Below are 11,859 nucleotides of genomic sequence, written 5' to 3'. Positions count from 1 at the left end.
AAAAAAAGTGCTCCGCAACGTTATTTAATACATCAGTAATATTGTCTGTTTCAATGCATATGCCCCCCCACCCCCTCTGCGTGACTTGAAATTATGGCCCCCCCTTGTTCAGATGCGTTCCGCAGTCCATGGTTTACCTCACCGGCAAACTTCAATCCTGGATACTGGTTTATGACCTCATGGCAGCGCCTGGCATTAGCAAACAGAATTCACCCACCCACTCACTTAGGTTTCAGCTTAATTAATGCGTCTTATCCCAAGTCATCACACATCGCTGCTTTGTCTGTGGCTTTTCATGTCTACATATTACGCACTAGGAATCCCCCTGCTTCTGTTGTTGACGTTCCAGGATGCCGCAACCAACAAAAGCATGTGGTTAGGTTTGGAAAAAACATCATGGTTTGACTCCACATTCATACAGGAAGCAAACACCGGCATTCCAAGTGAAAGTCCAAGGTCTGTTTGACCCATCCACCACCCCTCCCAGCCGCTCTATTGGGACTCTCCAGCTCCTTATATTGAATCATTAAGATAAGATAAGATAAGAAGATAAGATACACCTTTATTGATCCCACAATTGAGAAATTCCAGTGTTACAGCAGTCAAGGGTAAAGAGTCAAATTAAAGATTTCAATATTTAAAAACTTTTTAAAAAAACTAGGCATGCAAAAAAGTACAACAAATACAAGAAACAGCAATAAATAATAATAATAATAATGAGCAGTGGATAAAAGTAAGCAGTAGATTAAAGTGAACATATTTAGTGCAAAGTGAATATTGAATGTGCAAATAAACAAGAACATGGGGGACAACAATGCTTATAGTGGTCTATAAAGTGTCCATAGTGTCCCTAAAGTGTCCATGGTGCAGTTTACTGTGAGCAGTGTTGGTTATGTAGCCTGACAGCAGCAGGCAGCATTACCGGCCATGTTTCAAACCAACACCGTCCAGCAGCGGCTCATACCAGTGCAACTGATGAAGTCTGGCTGCCTTATGAACTTATGGTGTTGTCTGCGAATGTCACTGCTGCGGCAGGCACTGTCTGGCGTATCATAACACTGAGAAAAGTTCAGCCACTTTACATAGTGATAGACCGGCAGCGTATCATACCACTGTGATCGTATCGGTGGCTTTTGGTGTCAGATGTCTACTGCCAATAACATTGACAAAGCAGCTGAATTTGACAATTTCCAAATCAGAACAGTTTGGTTTAACCACACAAGCCGAAATGGAAGTGCCAAAAATCTGTAGTGCAGTTCCTCTACTGGCCACTTGAGGCTCCAAAAGCTACACCCACACAGGCACATGCACAGAACCCAGGTGGTGCACAAGCCCGTCTCTTTAGCCTCTGACTGGATAAGTGGCATTTTTGATGTCCCCCCCCCCCCATTTGTTTTAATAATTTTACATTTAATTTTCAAAAATGTGTCCCATGGCACCAATTCTCAATTGAAAGTGTGTGGTTTACTTGACAGTTTGAGTTAAGCCCTGCCCCTCTGTCTTCAACTTCCACCACAGTTAATACACCCAACTTTATCACTTATTTCAAGGTTAATTATAATAATTATTGCATGACTATTTAAAAAAGAAAGAGGAGGGGAAGAAAATGGGGAGAGCAAAGGGAAGGAGTGAAAAAATAACATTAGAAGAGCAGAGACAAAATGAGGAGAAGATAGCAGAATGCTGTTAGCCTGATTGATGTAATTGAACATAGGCCTACATTGTAGTTTCGAAGATAGATGATTGGTTTATGATTTAATGTATTCAGAGAACAGCATTATTATTTTAAAAGGTTATTTATTGTGAAGACCACTAAAGGGTGCACAATGGGGCATTTTCTTTGTTGTTGCCTGTTATAAATAAATGATACATGTAGAAAGTGAATGTGTAAGTGTAGCAGCTGTTAGGTGCACATAGTATAGATCTTAAGAAACATCACATGTAAGCTAGATGGACATTTCCCTGCTCATTACTGTGCACAAATGTACTGAACTATGTTCTTAAACCTCACGGACCAAGGTACCTTTTAACCGTTTGTTTTCTGGGAATAACTGACACAATCAGAAACCAGAAACAAGTCGTTTTTTCGTTTTTTTGTTTTTGGCAAAAAAAAATGAAAAAACGAAATTCAGCTCAATTTCTTGTTTTCTGATCCTGCTGCAAAAAACAAATTTACCACTCCATATTTCGTTTCATTGGTGGGCGGGCTCTCAGCGCTCCCTTGCTTCCGATTGGCTAACGTGCTCTGTCACTTACATTTGGGCTGTACCCTTCAAAATAAGGTTACCTCTTGGCCTTTACGCCAGCAGGATGTCTCTGCAGACCCGGAGGCTGCAGACGCACAGACAGGCAATGAAGTAATGCAACAGCGTTTTATTGTATTGCCTGTTAATATGCAGCTGATAGACCATGAACATGAAAGCTCTATAGTAAGTTTTCTTCAGGATGTACCGTGAACAGTGAAGTCTGTTCTCGGTAAAACTATCAACATGACAGCAAGCACGCCAAAAGTAGTTATTAAAAATGACCAGCAGGTGTCGCACTGCATCAAAGTTGTCATCAAAAATACAAATATGAATGAATAGGCCTATGTTGACAGCCAGATGGGAAAAAACTGATGTACATCTATGGAAAGGCATTTACTATAGGCTACTATCAGTTAGAGTTAAGCTGTCACTGGACTTTCCCCTCATTTGTGGTCACATGGAGACACTTGATAGTAATTGTGCAGACAGTTTAGAGATTCACACTACCTGCTATGGTGGAGTAAAAAGAACCATCTAGTTTTTTTTATTTATTTTATATAGCCTAAGTCTGTGCCTCTGTGCACATGGATCAGACAGCTGTCAGTCAGTCAGAGCAGCACCTGCACTGAAATGTTTATTGCAAATAATGTGTATTCTCAGTTAAAATTATAAAAATCTGTGTGAAGCTTTAGACACGTAGGATCAATGAATAATGATCTCTATTGATGTGATTGGTCGCACTGATGGAACATAATTCATATAGTCTAATATTGGAGATTATTAATATTTGTGAGTGAGCAGGATCGTGGTGCAGCTGCAGAATGTAGCTTGAAAGTGAGTTTCTTTAATAGTCTGAGCGTGTTTTAACAGCATTGGACAGTTTATCCAATTCCAAAAAACACTGTGTTGTATATAACATGCACCGTTTTGTACATGTAGCATTGTGCTGTACTGTATATAGGTTTTGTACATGTAGCATTGTGCTGTACTGTATATAGCATGTATCATAGGCTACATACTATCTCCTATTCATTTGTACATACTTTCCCTTTTATTAATACTTTTCTCACATCATGTGTATATTTTTACTCAAATTGTTTTCATTGTATTCGTCTCTTATTTTTATAGTTGCACTGTGTGTGAATGCCTGGGTTCAATAAAGGACATCTTAATCTTACCACTTAGCACAATTTTGTCTGTAGCTGCTATTCACCCATACCCTACCTGATGTGTGTCTGTTAAATTAAGAATGACAGGTTGGCTCAAAAATTAAGACAACAGCAGAGCTCAGTTCAAACGGTTTATAATTTTAACTGAGAATACACATTATTTGCAATAAACATTTCAGTGCAGGTGCTGCTCTGACAGACTGACTGTCTGATCCATGTGCACAGAGGCACAGACTTAGGCTATATAAAATAAATTAAAAAAAATAGATGGTTCTTCTTACTCCACCATAGCAGGTAGTGTGAATCTCTAAACTGTCTGCACAATTACTATCAAGTGTCTCCATGTGACCACAACTGAGGGGAAAGTCCAGTGACAGCTTAACTCTAACTGATAGTAGCCTATAGTAAATGCCTTTCCATAGATGTACATCAGTTTTTTCCCATCTGGCTGTCAACATAGGCCTATTCATTCATATTTGTATTTTTGATGACAACTTTGATGCAGTGCGACACCTGCTGGTCATTTTTAATAACTACTTTTGGCGTGCTTGCTGTCATGTTGATAGTTTTACCGAGAACAGACTTCACTGTTCACGGTACATCCTGAAGAAAACTTACTATAGAGCTTTCATTTTCATGGTCTATCAGCTGCATATTAACAGGCAATACAATAAAACGCTGTTGCATTACTTCATTGCCTGTCTGTGCGTCTGCAGCCTCCGGGTCTGCAGAGACATCCTGCTGGCGTAAAGGCCAAGAGGTAACCTTATTTTGAAGGGCACAGCCCAAATGTAAGTGACAGAGCACGTTAGCCAATCGGAAGCAAGGGAGCGCTGAGAGCCCGCCCACCAATGAAACGAAATATGGAGTGGTAAATTTGTTTTTTTTTGCAGTAGGATCAGAAAACAAGAAATTGAGCTGAATTTCGTATTTTTTCTTTGCCAAAAACAAAAAACGATAAAACAAACTGTTTTTTCCTTTTTTTGTGTGTTTTTTGCCCAAAAACGAAAAAACGACTTGTTTCTGGTTTCTGATTGTGTCAGTTATTCCCAGAAAACAAACGGTTAAAAGGTACCTTGGTCCTCACGGCAGGAAAAAAAGGCAACAGCTCAAGATTTTAAAATGGGAGACCACACACCAATGAATGACGTCACGGCAGATATGTCCATAAACACTGTTGCTTCCTGTTGGTCAACAGCAGAAACATTTTGGGCACCTTAATGGCTTAGTTTAAAAAGTCCACAGAGTTTGGTGATGTGAAGAAACCCTCACTGATTTATGGCAACATTTTGTGAAAGGCCACTGCACTTGTTTGGAACTGGTGTTGCCCCCTATGAACCGATTTTGAAATAATTTAAAACACATTTTTCATCATTATTATTTAACATACCCTGCAAGTTTTGTAATGATAGGACAATCAATTTCCCATGCCTATTTCTTTTTTTTTTTTTTTTTCATGTGTGGTGCCCCCCCAGTGGTCAATTTAAATAAAACTTTCAGGATATTTTCCTGGTACCTGTCAAGACATTGCTTGCAGGTTTTGTGATGATTGGCCCAAAGGTTGTGGAGTTATGTGCTGAGCCACGTCCCCTCTGAAGTTCATTGGTCATTATTTTCAAAACACAATGAGATATCAATAACAGTTGAAGCGCTGGTGATAAAATTCTGGGAAAAAACTCACATCATTCTGCTGATTTCAGGTATATTGTCAAATATCTTGGTGACATTTGGTTAAAATTGAGATGAAATAGAATATGCTGTGCGTATAGAATAAATATCACTGCAGACTAACTGTTAAACTGATCTGAACACCAGTTGAAACGTGATATCTAGTATCCAAAGAATGTCTGAGTCAATTTTGGTTGCATTTGAATAAAAACATTTGGAAATAAAGATGATAATTAATACAGCATATTCTTAAAAACAGTGACGCACTTCTGAATTTACTATAGGTTGCAGTGTATTATATGAGCAGTAATATATGACTTTACTTCAACTATTTCCATGTCTTGCTCATTACTACTACTACAACTTATTTCTCATAGCACTTAATTCTTTTGTCTCTCCTGATTGAAATAATCTTGAGCTTAACAGAGAGAACTCTAGTGATAAGCAGACAAGGCCGTATTTTTAACATGTAGCCATTTTTTCAAACTTTAAATAGCTGAATTTAGATTAAAGTGAATTAGGTAAAAATAAAGAGAAAAAACTTCAAATCTATATCATATCTATATCTATATATATAGATAGATATAGATATGATATAGATATATACTTTAACTCATTTAATCAGTAAAAATGCATCATATGTTATTATGTAATGGATCATTTTGTAGCCTATGCACAATACAAATCTGAAAGTACATGGTAACTACTGTAAAGCTGGGAGATTATTGTAAGCCTAATGGAGGAAAAAAGTAGCCTACAATACTTTACTCTGAAATGTGCTGGATTAGAAGTATATGTAAAGGTCAGTGTAAAGGTCTTATTGGTTAGTGATACTTCTGCTTTGTCTATTTCTTTACCTGATGATTTGAAGTCTGGAGTTGTGTATTCCACGGACCAGTCAATGGGCTCTGGCCGTCTTACAGTGATGCCCTCGTGACACAGAATATTGCACATTTCCTCAATCTCAGAAACCGCTTTTTTCAAGTGGTCCGCAGGAAAAGGCTTGCCTCCATACTTCTGGAAGAAGGGCCAGTTCTTTTCATATGCGGTAGCCTGTTGAGAGGTTCACAATATGACAACATGGGGTTATCTCAATGTCTCCCAAGTCAATTTAGGCATAATTTTACAGTTATGATGCTGCTTTTTGGTAGAAAACCTACACAGTAGTGGCCCATCTGGTTTACAGAAGTCATTTTGACATTATAACTTACTTTCACTTCAACAGTGAAGGGAGGCACATGGGCGTTTTCAGCGCGACCCACGAGCACCTCCTCAAGAGGATCCCAGTCATTGTAGCTGCAGACTGGACATCCCTGCTGCGCAGGCTCAGTACCATCAGTTGCACGGTGCGGCTGTGGAGCTACTGCACTGGAAGTGCTCTGGAATGCCCTCTGCACCCATTCATTCACTGCCTGGCTGAGCTGCGGAGGGAGGAAAATAGATCACAGCTTTTTTTTAAAGGTTCTGCAGCACAGAAATGGCATTTATGACATGACAAGAAAACCTACTGAGAAGGGCATTTGTACAAAACATACCAATTCTTTAGATTCAATAGACCATTTTAAATTAAACTGGAATTACTGCCTTGTGGTTGTATACCTCCGCAATCCAGTCAAGTTACAGTTACAGTTTACATCTATGTCTCTCCAGACTCATAAAACAGAGTGGTTCACACACATTTTTAACCAGCAGCACAGAGGATCTATACAATCAGCACAGTTTCAAGGTGGACACCCAAGATTTGTGTCACCTATTCAGTATCTGACCAAATGTCTCCCCTTCTGTTCCTGAGATATGAGTTTCGGCAGTGAAGAATGGCCACACAGGTATTTTTGGAGAACATTAGGATGTCATACTGAAGTTGACCTTTGACCTTTTAGATACAAAATGTCACCATTTCATCAGTTTATTCCATTAGACATTTGTGTGGAATTATGTAATAATTAGCATATGAATTTTTAAATTAAAGCCAAAAACATGTTTTGTGAGGTCACATTGACCTTTGACCACCAAAATCTATCATTTAACCTATGTGAACATCTTTGTGTCCAAGTGGGCATTTGTGACAAATTTAAAGAAATACCCACAAGGCCTTTTTGTGATATTACATTCATGAGAATAAGACCGATAGCAGGGTCAGGGTGACCTTGACCTTTGATCTTTTACCACCAAATTCTAATCAGTTCATTTGTTGAGCCTAAGTGGACATTTGTCCCAAATTTGAAGAAAACCTGCTGTTCTTGAGATATTGCCAGTGGCATAGGTCTTATTTCAGCATTGGTAGGGACACATATTAAACAGGGGGTCTGGGGGTTCTCCCCCAGGACACAGACATCAATGTTTCCTAAATGTAAAAATAGGCTATAATAGAGTATAATGCAGTAAGGCTCTCAGTCAGTCTGTATTTCTTTGAAATATTTTTGTCTCCTTTTCACCTTTTCTAATTTCATGTTGTCCCTGCTAACACACACATAGGCACAGTTTACTTCACTCACTTTGTGTCTTTTACTGGAGGAATAAACTCTTTAAATGTGCAAGTGGCACCTATACATATCAATAATAGATCAGTTCATTTTATACATATATTTATAAACCCCTGAACTTAATTAGCTTGCATGTTTCAGTAAGATCTCTGCTAATGTACAAAACTGTATGCACATTCAAAACATATCCCACATATCCCCACAACTGTATACTTGTACTTAAGAGGAAAACACAATACCATTACAGTCACCTGACCAATTAATGTTACTGGTTATGTTGAAGATTCAGATTTTTACTCACAAAATGTAACATTTAAAATATGATGCATTCTTATTTAATAAACTATCCAGCATTATAGAGGAATTAAAAGCTCAGTCTTGAACAGACTTTAAGTACATTTAAATACATTGCGCAAATAATTCCTCTGCTGACTGCAATACTTTAAGTTTTGCTGTGCTATTAATAATTCTACTTAAGAAAAAGGTTTTGAGTACTTTCTCTGCAGCTGCCAAAAATCTATCAACATCCCCAGAAAGAGAATGAGTGAAAATAAAGCATGGTAATTTGCCTGGGCTCCCAGGCCCCCAAATCCGCCTCTGATAAAAAAATAAATAAAAAATAATGAAAGCTCAGCGCCGAGGAGAGACACGGAGCGATGCGTCCTTGTATTTATACGGAATTCCATAAAAAGCTTGATTTAAACTGAGACTAAAGTCTGTAGAAGGATAAATGAGTCACTTTCCATCGCTAAACATTTGACTATTTTGTTAATTCAGGCACTTTGGTGCTGTGAGGAGAGACCCCGCTGTTCGTCGCAACTACTGCGCTCACAGCTTCCAATTGGAATTTCTCGGTCCACCTTAAATGTCGCATAACGCCTGTAGATGGCGGTATTCAGTCATATTCAAGCTAATTCACGAACTGAAAATGGAACAAATATGGGGAAGATGAAATGAGAATGATCAGTAGAGTGTACTGTTTGTAGCATATTTTTCTTATTGTCCTTACTCATGGTAAACTGCTTTTCAGTCTTGCTATTTCTGCCTATTTGCTGTGGTCTTGATCCTATTATAAAGTCTAGAAACTAATACTCCAGTATTAATATTCTTAATGATCTCAATGTTAATGCTCCTGATTGTGGTTTGACCAGTCTATCTATAGTGGTTTGTGATGTGGACCTGGTCTATTGTGGTCTGGATGGGGGAAAAAGCAGTGAAATCTCCCTTTTTTGCATTTTCACAACTAGAATAAAGGTTTCACAAATGAATGAGTCTCTGGAGTCTCCATGTTAATTTAGTCCAGATTTGACTAGTCTAGGTATAGTGGTTTGTGATCTGGACCATTTCTTAATTGAGATCATTTCTTTAATGATCTCAATTAACATAAAATACCACAGTAAAATGAATAAAACTCAGGATTATGATACCCTTTGACATCTCCTGTCATACTGGAGTGTTAGTTTCATGAGACTTTTTAATACAGAGCAATCAAGACCACAGCAAATAGGCAGAAATAGCAAGACTGAAAAGCAGATTACCATGAGTAAGGACAATAAGAAAAATATGCTACAGTTAAAATGCTCAAAATTTAGGACAATTGCACTCTACTGATCATTCTCATTTCATCTTCCCCGTATTTGTTCAATTTTTCAGTTCATGAATTAGCTTGAAAATGACTGAATACCACCATCTACAGGCGTTATGCGACATTTAAGGTGGTGAATCTAAGCCAACTTCAGCTTCGTCTCTAATCGATCGATCAGCTGTGTGATCAGCGATCAGGTGATCCTCTGATCCAGCATAATAAAGAATCATCCCCCAGTGAAAAATTAAATGCACTGCCCCCCTAACGAATCAGTGCAAGAGGCGATTTGTCCCGTCAGCTATTTTCATGCACAGAACTGTCAGAATGAGGATTATGCAAACAAGTTTGCTTAAATATTGGTAGGAACAGTTCTGTCCTCCCAAAATATTGGTGGTGACATGACCCTACCGTCCATATGCAAACCGACGCCCTTGGATGTGACGTTCAAAGAAAAGGACGGATGGATGGACAACCCAATGCCTGTATTTTTTTCTATGCCTCAGCGAAAAAATACAGTGTAGCCTAATAAAATATTTGTATTAGGCCTAATTGTAAAAAACAAAAAAACAAAAAAAAAAAAATTAGTTGTGTGTAATTACCATTGCTGCATGATTGCTTGTTCATTGTTTTATTTTATTGTCAGATATTAAGTGTAATTAGTGTTAAATAAATGTTCCGGCTGGTAAACGGTAAACGGTATAGTCTTGTACTGAAGTCTCTTTCACATTAGATTTTTTTTTCCAAATTATATTATGTAATAAAACGCTGAAGACAAAAAGAGAAGAATCTATAAACACTGAACTAATCTTAAGTGAAAGCAGTTCAGCTAAAGAAGAAAATGTAGTAGGCTACATTTTCTTTTCTATTATTCGCTAATGTGCCTTTTTACCCCATTTTTTCCTTTCCTTTTTCCAAAAGCAGAAGGCATTAAACCCCTAAAACACCAACCATGGCTCCGAACAGACGGCCAGCGTCGGCCCCCCTGTTTCCTCCTCTCAGACGGCCGACCCGCAGCATTGTCCAGTGTGATAATGAGCGTGTCAGTGAAATCAAACGGCAGCGCAGGATCCACCTTTTAGTTTGCTCATGAGTAAAGACGACTCAGCTCACAGCCAACTTAATATCAGCGGATCTACGTGCCTCTGAGGCAGCTGTCATTCAGAACCGCCTCTTGACAGTTCTGGCTGTTTTACCTTAAAACTGTGTAACGTCTAGTGATGTCACCTGCCTAAACCTGCCTCTGTACACATAGCTGGATTCATTATGCTTTGTCGGCTCCACTGGGACACGTAGACGTTTGGGATGTAAAACTATAACCAGGGTAGACCAGGGCTGGTTGTAACATTTTTGACATTTCTGTCTGTATCCTGACACCCTTTTAAGCCAGTACATTAAAAAATGTGATACAAACAGTTTGGTGTGTCTACTAGCTATTATCTCTGTTACACAGGCATAAAATGTATGGTCTGGTCTCCAACACAAGGAGTGAAATGTTACAATTCATCCCATAGTCCGGGTTGGTTGTAATAAAGCCTGGGGTGAAATATTAGATTAAATAAGGAGGATTATGACAAAAACTTACAGGGGACCTGCTCAACTAAAATATTTGAAACCATGTAATGTCTTTCTACAAACTCTTCCAGTAACAACTGATTAGTTTGTTAGTTTTTCTCTCTTAACTTTGTCACTGTAGCTGCAGTTTTGACTTTCTGAATATAATAACCAGATGACACTTTAACAGATGTACATGCTGTACACTTTCTCCATAGGACAAAGTGCATTACACTTACCTTAGCACATACATGTTGCCTCAAGATTAGGCAGTTACTGTTTTAAATTGCATGAACAAGAATCATTCCAGTACCTACGCATCAGAGGTCCATTGTCAAAGAAAAGACTATCACTTTTTGCACCTTTTAAATGTCACAACATTTTATTAGCTTCTGTTTCCTTTAATTTTAGATTTTTGAAGGGGTTGTAAATTCTGACTGTACTGCTGTAACATAGGTCAGTTTACTGTATGCAGTTGTGACATATTACCTGTTTCTGGGTGTGATCTATGCACGCAGCAGATACATTGCATTTCCCACACATATTGTTGACTTTGCAATCTTTGTTTCTTGGGCAGATCCAACACCTGTTTCTCTTTGCCTGGCCCTGTCTGATGATTTCCTGTGGCTGGGTTGTGGCTTTTGTCACCCTACATCTTCCCACTGCCTCAATGATTGGGGTTTGCAGTTGGGGCAGCCTTCTAGACAACTCCTCATATGTGGTGTGACAAGCTCCTTTGAGACTTAATTGAGGAAGGGACGTCGTGCACTGGTAAAACCACTCTTGAATTTAGGGTGCTGAGCCATGAAAAAGGTGTAGGGTGGTGATGTCAAGCATGTTTTACCACAACACCATGGGCCAGCTTTGTGTTTGGTGCTTGCAGGAGTAGGTGCCAACCATGTGGACCACTGGTGTCTACACCTCCTTTGGTCTTGTTGTAGAATATAATCACTTCCATTCTTGTCTTTCCGGTATTTTCATCCACCACTCTATGATGGTGCATTGAAGAGAACAGCCATTCCTTTCTTTCTCACATAGCTGATCATGGTAAGGCTGCCACTAAATCCAAATTCTGTGCTGTGAACCTCCCTGGACTTGGAAACCTTTATCAGAGGAGGAATGTCTGACTTGTTCTGTTGTAGAGTCCCCACAATAGT

General features: G+C 38.8%; 1 protein-coding gene across 1 annotated transcript in view; it reads right to left on the bottom strand.

The window, feature by feature from the left end:
- The window catches only part of LOC126391357 (glycine amidinotransferase, mitochondrial-like), a 21,770-nt gene extending 11,441 nt beyond the window's left edge, over window positions 1–10,329 (bottom strand). The window contains exons 1-3 of the mRNA XM_050046069.1: window positions 10,100–10,329; window positions 6,295–6,504; window positions 5,941–6,136 (exon numbers count right to left, since the gene is read on the bottom strand). Of these exons, the coding sequence (XP_049902026.1) occupies window positions 5,941–6,136; window positions 6,295–6,504; window positions 10,100–10,168 (475 nt within the window). The 5' untranslated portion in view covers window positions 10,169–10,329. The remainder of the gene's footprint in view (window positions 1–5,940; window positions 6,137–6,294; window positions 6,505–10,099) is intronic.
- Between the last annotated feature and the right edge of the window lie 1,530 nt (window positions 10,330–11,859).

The sequence above is a fragment of the Epinephelus moara genome, chromosome 1 (genome assembly GCF_006386435.1).
Source record: "Epinephelus moara isolate mb chromosome 1, YSFRI_EMoa_1.0, whole genome shotgun sequence".
Lineage (NCBI taxonomy): Eukaryota > Metazoa > Chordata > Actinopteri > Perciformes > Serranidae > Epinephelus > Epinephelus moara.
Note: the sequence above shows the minus strand (reverse complement) of the source record. Positions and strands in the feature narration are given on the sequence as shown.